Source organism: Lathyrus oleraceus, chromosome 3, assembly GCF_024323335.1.
Source record: "Lathyrus oleraceus cultivar Zhongwan6 chromosome 3, CAAS_Psat_ZW6_1.0, whole genome shotgun sequence".
In the NCBI taxonomy this organism is placed as follows: domain Eukaryota; kingdom Viridiplantae; phylum Streptophyta; class Magnoliopsida; order Fabales; family Fabaceae; genus Lathyrus; species Lathyrus oleraceus.
In genome coordinates, this window is record NC_066581.1 from 496,501,912 (window position 1) to 496,516,993 (window position 15,082).

At 34.8% G+C, this 15,082-nt stretch overlaps 1 protein-coding gene and 1 long non-coding RNA gene across 3 annotated transcripts; both read right to left on the reverse strand.

Annotated features, from left to right (window-relative positions):
- Window positions 1-2,684: 2,684 nt before the first annotated feature.
- LOC127128362 (uncharacterized) lies at window positions 2,685-4,238 on the reverse strand. Of its 2 annotated transcripts, XR_007805862.1 has the most exons (3): window positions 3,852-4,103; window positions 3,449-3,510; window positions 2,685-3,049 (listed from the first exon to the last, which is right to left on the reverse strand). It is a non-coding gene; the product is annotated as an uncharacterized LOC127128362 (long non-coding RNA). The 2 variants fall into 2 exon arrangements; XR_007805861.1 differs by lacking the exon at window positions 2,685-3,049 and having other exon boundaries at window positions 3,074-3,510; window positions 3,852-4,238.
- A 6,312-nt stretch (window positions 4,239-10,550) lies between these two features.
- LOC127128363 (uncharacterized) lies at window positions 10,551-11,643 on the reverse strand. Its single transcript, XM_051057614.1, has 2 exons — window positions 11,593-11,643; window positions 10,551-11,201 (listed from the first exon to the last, which is right to left on the reverse strand). Exons 1-2 carry the CDS (start codon window positions 11,608-11,610, stop codon window positions 10,881-10,883), a joined length of 339 nt encoding a protein of 112 aa, XP_050913571.1. The 5' UTR covers window positions 11,611-11,643; the 3' UTR covers window positions 10,551-10,880.
- Between the last annotated feature and the right edge of the window lie 3,439 nt (window positions 11,644-15,082).

A 15,082-nucleotide genomic window follows, 5' to 3' on the forward strand; every position in this document is an offset into this window, starting at 1 on the left:
GGAGAGTATAAAACAAGGGTAATTATCTATGAGCTTAACATGCACACACATGATGTATATATATATATATATATATATATAGGAGATGGAGTGAAGCCTTTAGTTCATAGTAAAAACGTGTTTATCATATGAATCCGTTCTTATTTATTCAACATTCAAACAATAGAGATTGGTGTGAATGAAGGTAGCTGTATGACTTTGAATTAGAAAGCTACATATGGGTACTTCCAAAGAAGGAGAATATTTTACCGTCCAAAGAGAATTAATAAACTATTTCTTTCTTCATACCTTCCCACCAAAACATCTTCTTAAGGTCTTGGTACATTTTAGTGGCTCCCGGATGTATGCTCAACCCACTCCGGTGTCCCTCCTCTAAAATACTCTGCTTTAACTCTGGCACATCTGGTACACAAACTCTATCCCTAAACCTAATGATTCCACGCTCATCAATTCTAAAGTCCACTTCCTTCCCTTGGTTGATCAACGTCAAGCGATCTACAAGTTTCAAATTTGTTCTCTGTCCCTCTCTTATCTCTTCTAGCACTTGATTCGTCAGTTTCAGCATTCCCAACTTTACACTACTTGTCGTTACTTCACAAACCAAGCTAATGTCTTTGAATTATTCTAATAGTTCCATTTCTTTCACCATAAGCGCTGATAGATGTAAGGACTTCTTACTCAAAGCATCTGCTACCACATTGGCCTTCCCCGGATGGTAACTCAATTCGAAATCATAATCTTTCAGAAACTCCAGCCACCTACATTGCCTCATGTTCAACTCCTTTTGATCAAAAAGGTACTTCAAGCTCTTGTGATCACTAAACACCTCGAGTTTTTTTAATTGGTTTTTTAATTGGGTTTTGACTTTGTGTGTGTGTGTGTTTCTGTAGTGGTGATAATTTGGTGCAAGAGGCTCCTCTTCAATGGCAATGTCAATAAAGGTATGATATTATAAATTACAATGTAAAAAGCTATGATGTTAATAGCGGCGCTATAGCGTGGCGTCAGACCACCTCTCCGCTATGCTATAAGGCCGCTTTCCGCTATTTAGATAAGCGGAAATAGCGGACGCTATTTGCTGGATAATAGCGGAGGCGTAGCGGATCGGTAGCGCTATTTGGCTGCTTTTGCGTTTTGGATGGAAAAAATTGATAAAAACCCTTATTTTGGAAATAAGTCATAAAGTGAGTGGCCGCTATTTGCAGGATAAAAACCCGTTGTGTGTTTAGTATTTATGTATGTTGTTGGAATTTATGTTTAATTTTGAGAGTCGGCGTTACGCGCCACATTGGAGAAAGTTCCACATTTTATTTTGTTAATTTTTTTTGTAGGATACAAAAACGAGTCAGCCTGTTAAGCTATATGCAAGCTTACAAACACTCGTGTGTCTGACCCGTGACTTAACTCCTGAAAAAAAGGCTCTGATGAGCAACTCTGTTTTCAGAGGTTTCTTAGAAATAGAAAATGATAGAGAAAGTTCTACTACATTGATTTCCAGTTTCTGTGACATTTATGAACCGGTAACGAAAGTTTTTGTGTTGAACAACTATGCTTCCTTTTCTTTTTGTGTTAAAGAGGTAGCGTATGTTATTGGTATGGAAAATACCGGAACTAGTAGTTTAGCAATCTCTCATGAAGGAAAATTTCCTCAATTTATCTTTGACTTGAAAAAAGAGTTGAACTTGCCAGAATCAAAAAAATTAAAAACATCATATGTTAAAACTATTTTAGAACAAATGGACATAACAGACGAGCAAAGCAAAACAAATTTCAAAAAACTTCTTTCTTTTTTTTGATTGAACTCATTTTACTATGCCCCGAATCCGAAAGTGCCGCGTTCATCGTTTTGATTGAACTCATTTTTTTGATTGAAACCAGTCAATACCGCAGCAAGAACAATCTGCCAGCAAACAACATCACAGCGAACCACAGAAACAGAACAAAACTGAAATCGCCCAATTTAAGTGGCTAACAGCAAGCAACCGTAACCAATAAAACAATTAGCAGGGCACAAAAAATCTCACACACGGTGTGCAAATGGATTATCCAAACTGAACCATACTAGATTTATGGATATAGTTTGGATCAAAAATCTACTTTCACAAAAAAAATGGATTTTTTTAAAACCGGTTTAATAAAGTTCAGTTCGGTTCAGTACTGGTTCATGCAACCTGAACCGGTTTTTTTTGCCTGGACCGTTTTTTCTTTTGCCTTAACCGGGTTATGTCAGAAGAGATAAGTCAGCATCTAGGAACTAAGAAAAAGATGCAACAGAGCGCACATCAATGTTTTCACATAAAACCAAATCAAGCTGATGAATGCACAACATAAATGGCGATCATAATCGAAACTTAAACAGATTTAAATCCAGATTATTCGTTACTGAAACAGGTCATTTCAACTAGCGACGCACATTATAAAAGTACCTATCTCCATGAAATGCATAGATGCTGACCAGCAAAGAAAGGTAATAAGATAAAAAAATGTTCAACACAACCCTCTAATTGCCAAATGTTCAGCTTACGCCATAATGAATAGTCGAAAGAATTGTATCTAACTTGAACCATGAATATGACTTTTGTAAATTCTGCCATCCCTTCCCTTGTTATGGCATAAAATTGCTGGTATAAAATACTGGCAGTATATAGTAACTTGATTTTTTTTCTTCCAGGAAGCACAAAACAAACACACGAAATGGTTGGGATTTGCTCGAATAAACTACATTACAATATTTTATGAATATTATACAAATATACATTATTCAATCTATGTTTTTAAAGTCCTAGAAGTATGAAGTTTAGACACACAAATTGGCACATTGATCGGGAAAGTACAAGTAAAAACTCAGGACCAAAAGACTTCATTTTTTGTAGCAATTCTGCCATTTTTCTCTCAAGCTTGGTTCACCTATAATGTAATGTCCATTTCTCAAACGATCAATCGACAAAGTTATAGCAACCAGCACGACTAAGAGTTCTTCATTCTCCACCTTTTTTTTGTTTATCCAAGGATAACTAAGTAGGTTTAATACGGAATGGTTAATTGATTCCTGTGATATAAAAACAGCTTATCGTGAAGGTATTCACACAATCAACTTCTTATTGGATAAACATTCTAGTGCAACATTAGTTTCTAAGGGTCTACTATGTATCAGGAAAAATAAACTAAAGGAAACCGTAGGGTGTCTCTTCTATTAACACCATAGCAATGGTACCAAATTGGTGAATAACCAACAAAGATGGTAATGATAATCAATTAATTAATTATATATAATAAACATACTAGAAATTAGACACTACTCAAATTATAATGCTTGTTACAATAGTAACTACTACTAATCTACTACAGCTGATCACATGTCAGTGTTTATAAACACAGATTTGACCTAATACTCTTAGTTAGGGTTTAGATACAACCATGTACTACTAAACCAAGTCGAAAAACTTACTGGTATAAAATTGAAGCTTTTTATCGAACTTGCGATCCGACTTTGAATCCGATGAATCTGACCTGCACACATGAGAAAATAACTCAATTATTTTCAACTTTAACATCATCTAAACCAATTTACACAAATATGATGCATAGGAAAATTGTATCCAACTAAAATCACATAAGCTACTGTCACATAAGCTAATGTCAAATAAGCTACTGTCACATAAGCTTCAGTCTCATAAGCTAATATCAAATAAGCTATTGTCACATAACAGATTGAAACATATAAAACAAACATTCTAAAAAACCCATTTGCTTAAATGATTCAAAAACGAAAACTATTATCCTAAATGATAAAAAAACGAAAACCCACAATGTATAGACACAAGAACAAAAAGGAAAGAGAATAGTTGTACCTGAAAGTGCGAAGAAAGAAGCTGAGATTTGTAAAGAAGTTGAAGAATCGCGTTTGGAGTAGAAGAAGCTGAGTTGAAGAATCGCGTTTGGAGTAGAAGAAGCTGAGATGGAGAATCGCGTTTGGAGAAGCTGAGTTTGGAATCACGTTTTGGTATGGAATCGCGTTTGTGAAATGTGTTTTCAGATTGGAGGGTTTGAGAAGGTAAATGGGTAACCGACCCGTTTTAATTTATTTTTTTAAATGGATTGGATCAGGTTAAATGCAAGTGGATTGGGCTTTTTTTAGTTTGGTTCACCAGATTTACAGTTTGGGTCAGTTGATCCGGTTTTTATGCACACCCCATCACCTTTAGTGGAAATCTAGTGTATTTTGTGTATTTTGGAAAATCAGGGACTAAAGTGACAGCGAATATGCTGAGTCAAGGACTAAAGTGACAGTGAGTTGTTAAGTGAGGGACTAAAATGACTATTTTCTCCTAAAAATAATTATTTCAATTTCTAAAAATAATTAAAAATATAAATTTCAATTTTTTAATTATTTCAGTCGATAGTGGAAAAAATATGAAAAAAAAATTATTAATATGATTAACGGCGTCTCAAATTGCCCTTTAATATTTGACTTTTGCTAAATGTAATTATTGTCAATAAGGGGATGGAGTGATTAGGAAAGGATTAAGGGTCCGTTTTGTTAGAGTTTTTTGGAGGGGAGGGAATATTTCCAATGAAGCTTGTTTGGTTCAATTTTTAAGAAGGGGAGGGGAGGGAAAATAGAGCATTTTTTGCTTCCTCCAAATTAGGGGTGTTCACGGGTTGGGTTGGGTACGGGTTGGCCAAACCCGTTACCCAACCCGTGACATACACTACGGGTTTAGTTCGGGATGGAACCCATTTTTTCATAGATAGACCCGAATCGAACCAAACCGTTTTGAATGGGTTGATGCGGGTTGGGTTCACTGGTACCCGATTAAATACAAAAATATTTTATTTTTAAGGCAATTCATTCATTCCCTGCATATACAATTCATTATTTATTTTTTTGTTAACATGAATGTGAGTATTTAATATGCGGGTTCAAGGACAGTAACGACTTCGTCCATACCCTCCAAAATAAAATATAGGAAAATTTTTCATATTGAACATCGTTGAGGACACTGTAACAATATGACTCTGTTGCAAATGTATTTACATATTTTGGGTATTTTAGAGCTTTTGAGTAATCCTTAATTCTCACATTGCTCATGTAACATGCAAACCCAAACAATTCATTGGGCATATACAATTCATTCATTTATTCATTTCCTGTAACAATTCATTGAATCATTTCATCTTCCCTGTACGGCAATACCAAATTATCTATTCCCTAGAAAATGTGTTGAACTTGGACGCTGGTACAAAAATTGGGCTAGGCTCAAAAGCAGTCATGAACTCATGTGTAAAATAAGGCAATATTCACAGGTAAACGGGTTGGGTCACAGGTCCAACGGGTCAACATAAGTAAATTCAATACCCAAACCAATTTCGCCAGGTTCATGCGGGTTGGGTTGGACCCGTACCTGAACGGGTACGGGTAGAATTGGGTTCGATTCGGTTTGGGTGACCGGGTTGGCGGGTCGACCCGTACCCATGAACACCCCTACTCCAAATTGGAGTTTTTTTGGAGGGGGGGGGGGAGGCATGTCTAAGAGTAACATATTATATTGACAAAGTTACCCTCAATTTTTTTGTTAAAATCCTAAATTACCCTTTTTAAATAATGAAATCATATTTATGTTTTCTCCTTAACAATTTATTACTTTTAACAACAGTTATTTTATTTGTTTAACATAAAAAAAAAACTTTGTATAAACATCAATTAATTTTTACGTGAAAACACCTTTTTTGTTTATTGACATTTGATTTTTTTTAATAAAAACACTATTCTTCTATTTTCACGTATATACTTTTGGTTGAAAATAACATCTTTTAGTTTAATTTATTTTTCACTGTGTGCATTATTTTTACATCAAATTATTTTAATTTTTTTCTATTCTTTCTTTTATACGACTAATATATTTTGTAGAATTTTATTTTATAAATACTTTATGGTATTATATGGATTATAGATAATTTGATATGTGTCAAAGAGTTGTATCATAATTTATTTGATATGGTTTAAAACATGTGTTATAAAATTTTAAGGATACTTTCAAAAAAAAAATTAAGGATAAAAATGTAAATTAGCTTTAGAATCCCTCCCCTCCCCTTGTGAATCAAACACATATTTAATGAAAATCTCACCCCTCCCCTCCCCTTCCATCTTTTGAACCAAACACATATTAAATTAAAATATCTTCCCTCCCCTCCATTATAACCCCTCCCCTCCCTTTCCCTCCGTTGAACCAAACAGACCCTAAGGGAGGATCAGGAGATGGATGGGCTTAAATTGGGATACTTGGGCCTAGGTCATGGTAATTGGGTTTGTGTTTGAGAAATGGCTAGTGACACCCCTAAGTGGTTAAAGACACCCCCTAAGCGTAATCGAAAACAACGACTAAAACAAAAGTGATAAAAGCGAAAGCGCATAAAAGTTTGAAACTATTTTAAATTTCAAAAACTGACGCGATTGAACGAAATTTAAAACAAAAAAACAAAAGGGCGCGTAAGCTTATAACATGAAAGTGGTATAAAAGAATGAAATAAGTGAAATGACGCGCGATAAAAAACTAAAGTCGCGCCAAAACGTATTGAACTAAAAAGAATGAGATTCAAGTTTTGAGTTTAAATTTGAGTTTTAAAAATGGAAGAAAAAATGCCACTTTTTGACCTAAAAGTATGAATTCAAAATGGAGGGAAAACATGAGTTTCCTCCGAGGAAGTATGGTCCATGGGATTTTTTTTAACATAGTTTCGAAGTGTTTCTTTCCTCTATTTTTTTTATACGTCATAATATAATATAACTCTTTCTGCTCGAAATTTTTTGGGACAAATGAAGTCTAATTATCAATACGATATGATACGGGTGTGCGGTTATGCGAAATTTTTAAAGTTTAACCCATCAAAATCCTAATTTAAACAAAAAATCGCGTGAAACTAAAATTTTGACCAGAAACTGAGCAGGTCAAATTTCTAGGAAAAAATTGACTTTTAGTCAATTTCTGGTCAAATTAGGGTGCATGGGTAAAAAACCGAAAATTCAATTTATTAATTATTTTTTTCTGAAAGATTATAAATTTGTTAACTATTAGTTTGTCTTAAAACACAATTCAACCTCCTTCTTGTGTCTTCACACCTTCAATCTACTTTAAAATCCAATCAAAGCTCACGGTTACGAATGCTCATAAACGCGCTCAACTAACTAATTTCTTCACACCTAGTTCTATGTTTAAACTAGCATTTTGTGTGCTCCATCTAGTTCTATAGCACCAAACCACATGGCTCTACCCACATAGTTCTATGGACCCAAATTCCTTCACAACTTATTCTCACCTTCATAACTCCTTTTCCTTTTCACAATTCTTTGTTTCAGATCATTATGTAACAACATTGACAGAGGAAGTAATGTATACATAACTGGAAGGTGCAATAACTATCCCAATGTGTGTCTGATTCCGGGATGTGAAAATGATCATACACGAACCTAACATATAAAAATGATCATACACGAACCTAACATAGTTTGTTAACTATATATGGAGTACTCCTATATATGTTAGTTAATTTTTTTTTAAAAATTCATAGATAAAAAATTATTATTTTTTCAATACCCAGGACGAGAGAGAAAATGCTAATAACGTGCTAAAATAATCGAAAATTTGAATATTTATTTAGGGTTCTAACCCGGGATACTCCACTTATCCACCTTTAAGGTGAATTTTCTAGCCACTAGGCTACTTGACAAAAAAAAATATATATAAATTATTAATATAGTTATAATACTACTAAATATATTATACTTACTATTCAAGTTTAAAATTTAGGGGATATTCCGGAGGGGAATGTTGAGGCGGCTCGTGCCCGTGCTCTTGCTGAGGAGCTTAAGAAGAAGAGTAAGAAGTTAAAGTTGGAAGGTCCATCTTGGACATTATGTGTCTTCCCGCCAGAAGACCCGGATGAACTTCCTGGAGGGCCGAAGGACACCAGCGTTCTCGCATCGTACAAAGCCCATATTGCGAGATATGTATACAAAGGCTACATAAGTTTATTATTTAATTGTTACGATATAAATATTATTCGCAATGCTATTTAAGTTACTTAATTATGCAATTGGTATTTATTTAATGTTATTTTTATATATTTTTCTTCTTCTTTTTGCAGCATCGTTTGCAACTTGTCCCTGTCAGCCACGGGAAAAAGATGAGGGAGTTGGCTGCATTAGTGCCGAATGAGCAGTGGTTTAGGGATCGTGTGCAAGCGACCGGGTTGGCGGACCTCGCCAAGACATGGTATGAACATCTAGACCCTTGTCTGATATCCGCATTTGCTGAGAGGTGGCACGCGGATACCTCCACCTTCCATTTGCCTGTCGGGGAGGTCATAGTGACACTAGATGACATGTCGTGTCTGTTACATATCCCCATCACCGGCCGTCTGCTTGACCACAACGCATTAACTAAAGATGAGGGTCAAAGTGTGTTGATTAACCTTCTTGGAGCACAAACTGGTGAGGCACATGCGGAGGTCCATAGGTTCTTGCATTAATGCAATAGCTTCTTGTTTCTCAAGATTTAAGTATAGCAACTTAGAGAGTTTGCATTTGGGTAGGAAGTAAGAGAAATAGAAGGTTGACTTGTATTTCAAACAATGAGATCCGGGTGGATGTTGTCTTGTTAATTGGGTGAGTCTACTTGTTACAGTAAGTTTTTACTGCATACAAATTTTACAATTGATTTGCTAAAAAAATGGGTTTTGGAGTGCGTGTTCGCTTAACGAAACCAAAAAATTTAAAACAATATTTTCATCAAATTTTTGCAACAAAATTAAATAGTTAGTAAAACAATAATAACATGCATATATGTGTACATTAAAGTCTAAATTATTATCTCTAACAACAAAAAAATCCCCAATTTTCTATTTCAAAAATATTCAATAATTTTAAAATAGAAACTTTTTTATATATAGTGATCAAAATTACAAGTGTTTGTTAATTTTATTTTTAAAAAAATTGAATTTTTTAGCCCGTAACTCTTCTCTCTCTCTCTCGTAATCTCTCGAAACCCACCGGTTGCTCTTCTCTTTGTCGAAACCCATCGTTGCTCTCCTCTCTGTTGCTCTTCATATCGTAATCTCTCTCATTACTTTCACCTATTTAGTTGTTGATTTGATTTGATTTGTTACTTTGACGTAGGAATGTGGTTGGAATTGGATTTTCAATTGGTATATGTTTTTGTTGTGTGTATTGATTCTGAGTTTGTTAGAGTGATCAATTAAATTATACTTCGATGTGATTAATGGATTTGAGTTTGTTAGAGTGGTCAATTAAATTAGGGTTTATGTGATTCTGATTAATTTCTATTTGTATGAATGTGCTTAACACCTTTATATAGTCCTATCACTCAAATCCTCCAAAGCAACAACAAAAATAAACACGGGGATGAAGAAAGGAAACTCAAGCACAATATGTAGATAGTGTTTGGGAAACAAATCCAACAGTGTCAAAGAACATCATAGTTTTTCTGACACAAGAACATCATGGTTAAAGAGCTAAAAAATAACATTCATTTATAAGTCAAGCTTAGCAGGTCGTCTCTTGATTCTTTCCGACTTCCTTCGGGGTTCTTGTATCTGCTTCTTAGGTGGAGGCACAGCAGAAGCCGAAGCATCACCAATGGACAGGGAGACTACATCCAACACCAACTTATCATACCCCTCATTCGTCACGGAAGCCAAATTGCCGTCCTCCGAACAATCCTGCTCCCCTGAAGCCGAAATGTCATTCACCACAGCATTAGTCAAACTGTCATCCACCACAGCATCTGAGGCCGAAATGTCATCCACCACAGCATTAGTCGAAATGTCATCCACCACAGTATCAACCTCTACTCCATGTTCACACCATGGACAAGCCGTTATCTAAAAAAAATAACAAAAAAATTTGATTTCGTTGCTAACCTTAATTATAAAGCTAAACAGACAAACTAACTATATAAATACTATGGCATCAATGGTGCTACAGCTGAATAATGATGACAACAGTATAAAGGAATTCGGCAAAGTAGAATACTGAGGAAATGGAATAACGATTACAATAAGAAATAGAAGAAAAATGCTAAACACTGGCATGGGCACATGACTTTGAGTCCAAGGCAGCAACAATAACAACAACAACATGTTGCTTGTTCGGAAAAAAAAAACAGCAACATGATAGACCTAAGAAACTTAAACTGAAATGAGATCGAACAGTTGATACAATGATAACATCTTTTCTTGTCCTTTTATGATAACATAAAAAATAATTTTATAATAGTACCTATGAGGCTTCGATCGTTTTCAACAGCCTCCAACCGATCCTTTTACTTTTGTAGCTTTGGATGGGAGGATGGATAAAAGCAAGGTCTGGCATTGGCACTAAGGATTGTATTCTACTAAATACAATTGCTTAACAATGATGTTAACATATATTATCAATAGCAGAAAAAATTGATGAGAAATATCAGATATAAAAAAAATAAAAATGGACATTGAACTTAAACGAATTACCTCAAAAATTGGAGCGAACCCGCTGAAGAAGTGTTGTACCATACCTGGCGCATCCTTCAAATTCTTAAGTTTCGCGAATGAGGCATGGAGATTATCAAAGATAACTTTCGGCCAATTAACATTTCCTAAGGCGTCTAAGTTATCTACCATTGCCCAAGACGATGAACGCGGCACTTTCGAATTCGGGGGGCATAGTAAAATGAGTTCAATCAAAAAAAAAGAAGAAGTTTTTTGAAATTTGTTTTGCTTTGCTCGTCTGTTATGTCCAGTTGTTCTAAAATAGTTTTAACATCTGATGTTTTTAATTTTTTTGATTCTGGCAAGTTCAACTCTTTTTTCAAGTCAAAGATAAATTAAGGAAATTTTCCTCCATGAGAGATTGCTAAACTACTAGTTCCGGTATTTTCCATACCAATAACATACGATACCTCTTTAACACAAAAAGAAAAGGAAGCATAGTTGTTCAACACAAAAACTTTCGTTGTCGGTTCATAAATGTCACAGAAACTGGAAACCAATGTAGCAGAACTTTCTCTATCATTTTCTATTTCTAAGAAACCTCTGAAAACATAGTTGCTCATCAGAGCCTTTTTTTCAGGAGTTAAGTTACGAGTCAGACACACGAGTGTTTGTAAGCTTGCACATAGCTTAACAGGCTGACTCGTTTTTGTATCCTACAAAAAAAAATTAACAAAATAAACTGCGGAACTTTCTCCAATGTGGCGCGTAACACCGACTCTTAAAATTAAACATAAATTCCAACAACATACATAAATACTAAACACACAGCGGGTTTTTATCCTGCAAATAGCGGCCACTCACTTTATGACTTATTTCCAAAATAAGGGTTTTTATCAATTTTTTCCATCCAAAACGCAAAAGCAGCCAAATAGCGCTACCGATCCGCTACGCCGCCGCTATTATCCAGCAAATAGCGGCCGCTATTTCCACTTCTCTAAATAGCGGAAAGCGGCCTTATAGCATAGCGGAGAGGTGGTCTGACGCCACGCTATAGCGCCGCTATTAACATCATAACTTTTTACATTGTAATTTGTAATATTATACCTTTGTTGACATTGCCATTGAAGAGGAGCCTCTTGCACCAAATTATCACCACTACAGAAACACACACACACACACACAAAGTCAAAACTATTTTAGAGAGTGAAGGATTGACTAAAATTTCATCCATGCATAGTTTTTCAACTTTTATTTTTGTTTTCGCGTCAATATTTCAAAATCGGAAGATTTGCTTCAAAACACTTTTTTTAGGGTGAAACTCATGTTTTCCCTCCATTTTGAATTCATACTTTTAGGTCAAAAAGTGGCATTTTTTCTTCCATTTTTTAAACTCAAATTTAAACTCAAAACTTGAATCTCATTCTTTTTAGTTCAATACGTTTTGGCGCGACTTTAGTTTTTTATCGCGCGTCATTTCACTTATTTCATTCTTTTATACCACTTTCATGTTATAAGCTTACACGCCCTTTTGTTTTTTTGTTTTTAAATTTCGTTCAATCGCGTCAGTTTTTGAAATTTAAAATAGTTTCAAACTTTTACGCGCTTTCGCTTTTATCACTTTTGTTTTAGTCGTTGTTTTCGATTACGCTTAGGGGGGGTGTCTTTAACCACTTAGGGGTGTCACTAGCCATTTCTCAAACACAAACCCAATTACCATGACCTAGGCCCAAGTATCCCAATTTAAGCCATCCATCTCCTGATCCTCCCTTAGGGTCTGTTTGGTTCAACGGAGGGAAAGGGAATGGAGGGGTTATAATGGAGGGGAGGGGAAGAGAGGGAAGGGGATGGAAGATATTTTAATTTAATATGTGTTTGGTTCAAAAGATGGAAAGGGAGGGGAGGGGTGAGATTTTCATTAAATATGTGTTTGGTTCACAAGGGGAGGGGAGGGATTCTAAAGCTAATTTACATTTTTATCCTTAATTTTTTTTTTAAAGTATCCTTAAAATTTTATAACACATGTTTTAAACCATATCAAATAAATTATGATACAACTCTTCGACACATATCAAATTATCTATAATCCATATAATACCATAAAGTATTTATAAAATAAAATTCTACAAAATATATTAGTCGTATAAAAGAAAGAATAGAAAAAAATTAAAATAATTTGATGTAAAAATAATGCACGCAGTGAAAAATAAATTAAACTAAAAGATGTTATTTTCAACCAAAAGTATATACGTGAAAATAGAAGAATAATGTTTTTATTAAAAAAAATCAAATGTCAATAAACAAAAAAGGTGTTTTCACGTAAAAATTAATTGATGTTTATACAAAGTTTTTTTTTTATGTTAAACAAATAAAATAACTGTTGTTAAAAGTAATAAATTGTTAAGGAGAAAACATAAATATGATTTCATTATTTAAAAAGGGTAATTTAGGATTTTAACAAAAAAATTGAGGGTAACTTTGTAAATATAATATGTTACTCTTAGACATGTCTCCCCTCCCCTCCAAAAAAACTCCAATTTGGAGTAGGGGTGTTCATGGGTACGGGTCGACCCGCGAACCCGGTCACCCAAACCGAACCTAACCCAATTCTACCCGTACCCGTTCAGGTACGGGTCCAACCCAACCCGCATGAACCTGGCGAAATTGGTTTGGGTATTGAATTTACTTATGTTGACCCGTTGGACCTGTGACCCAACCCGTTTACCCGTGAATATTGCCTTATTTTACACATGAGTTCATGACTGTTTTTGAGCCCAACCCAATTTTTATACCACCGTCCAAGTTCAACACATTTTCTAGGGAATAAATAATTTGGTATTGCCGTACAGGGAAGATGAAATGATTCAATGAATTGTTACAGGGAATGAATAAATGAATGAATTGTATATGCCCAATGAATTGTTTGGGTTTGCATGTTACATGAGCAATGTGAAAATTAAGAATTACTCAAAAGCTCTAAAATACCCAAAATATGTAAATACATTTGCAACAGAGTCATATTGTTACAGTGCCCTCAACGATGTTCAATATGAAAAATTTTCCTATATTTTATTTTGGAGGGTATGGACGAAGTCGTTATTGTCCTTGAACCCGCATATTAAATACTCACATTCATGTTAACAAAAAAATAAATAATGAATTATATATGCAGGGAATGAATGAATTGCCTTAAAAATAAAATATTTTTGTATTTAATTGGGTACTCGTGAACCCAACCCGCATCAACCCATTCAAAACGGTTTGGTTTGATTCAGGTCTATCTATGAAAAAACGGGTTTCATCCCGAACTCAACCCGTAGTGTATGTCACGGGTTGGGTAACCGGTTTGGCCAACCCGTACCCAACCCAACCCGTGAACACCCCTAATTTGGAGGAAGCAAAAAATGCTCTATTTTCCCTCCCCTTCCCTCCCCTCCCCTTATTACAAATTGAACCAAACAAGCTTCATTGGAAATATTCTCTCCCCTAATGTTGGTGTTTGAGTGAAATAAAAAGATTTATTTAGGATTAAGGTGAAATTTATATGACGAGCTATGTTGATTATGTGGTAAGGGAAAAATCTTATATATATTTATTTTTATATTAATTAAGAAAATAAAAATAATAATAAGAATATTGTTAATGTAGCTTTCTCATTCAAAGTCATACATCAACTTCATTCACACCAATCTCTATTGTTTGAATGTTGAATAAATAAGAACGGATTCATATGATAAACACGTTTTTACTATGAACTAAAGGCTTCACTCCATCTCATATATATATATTATTTGATGTTTATACAAAGTTTTTTTTTATGTTAAACAAATAAAATAACTGTTGTTAAAAGTAATAAATTGTTAAGGAGAAAACATAAATATGATTTCATTATTTAAAAAGGGTAATTTAGGATTTTAACAAAAAAATTGAGGGTAACTTTGTAAATATAATATGTTACTCTTAGACATGTCTCCCCTCCCCTCCAAAAAAACTCCAATTTGGAGTAGGGGTGTTCATGGGTACGGGTCGACCCGCGAACCCGGTCACCCAAACCGAACCTAACCCAATTCTACCCGTACCCGTTCAGGTACGGGTCCAACCCAACCCGCATGAACCTGGCGAAATTGGTTTGGGTATTGAATTTACTTATGTTGACCCGTTGGACCTGTGACCCAACCCGTTTACCCGTGAATATTGCCTTATTTTACACATGAGTTCATGACTGCTTTTGAGCCCAACCCAATTTTTATACCACCGTCCAAGTTCAACACATTTTCTAGGGAATAAATAATTTGGTATTGCCGTACAGGGAAGATGAAATGATTCAATGAATTGTTACAGGGAATGAATAAATGAATGAATTGTATATGCCCAATGAATTGTTTGGGTTTGCATGTTACATGAGCAATGTGAAAATTAAGAATTACTCAAAAGCTCTAAAACACCCAAAATATGTAAATGCATTTGCAACAGGGTCATATTGTTACAGTGCCCTCAACGATGTTCAATATGAAAAATTTTCCTATATTTTATTTTGGAGGGTATGGACGAAGTCGTTACTGTCCTTGAACCCGCATATTAAATACTCACATTCATG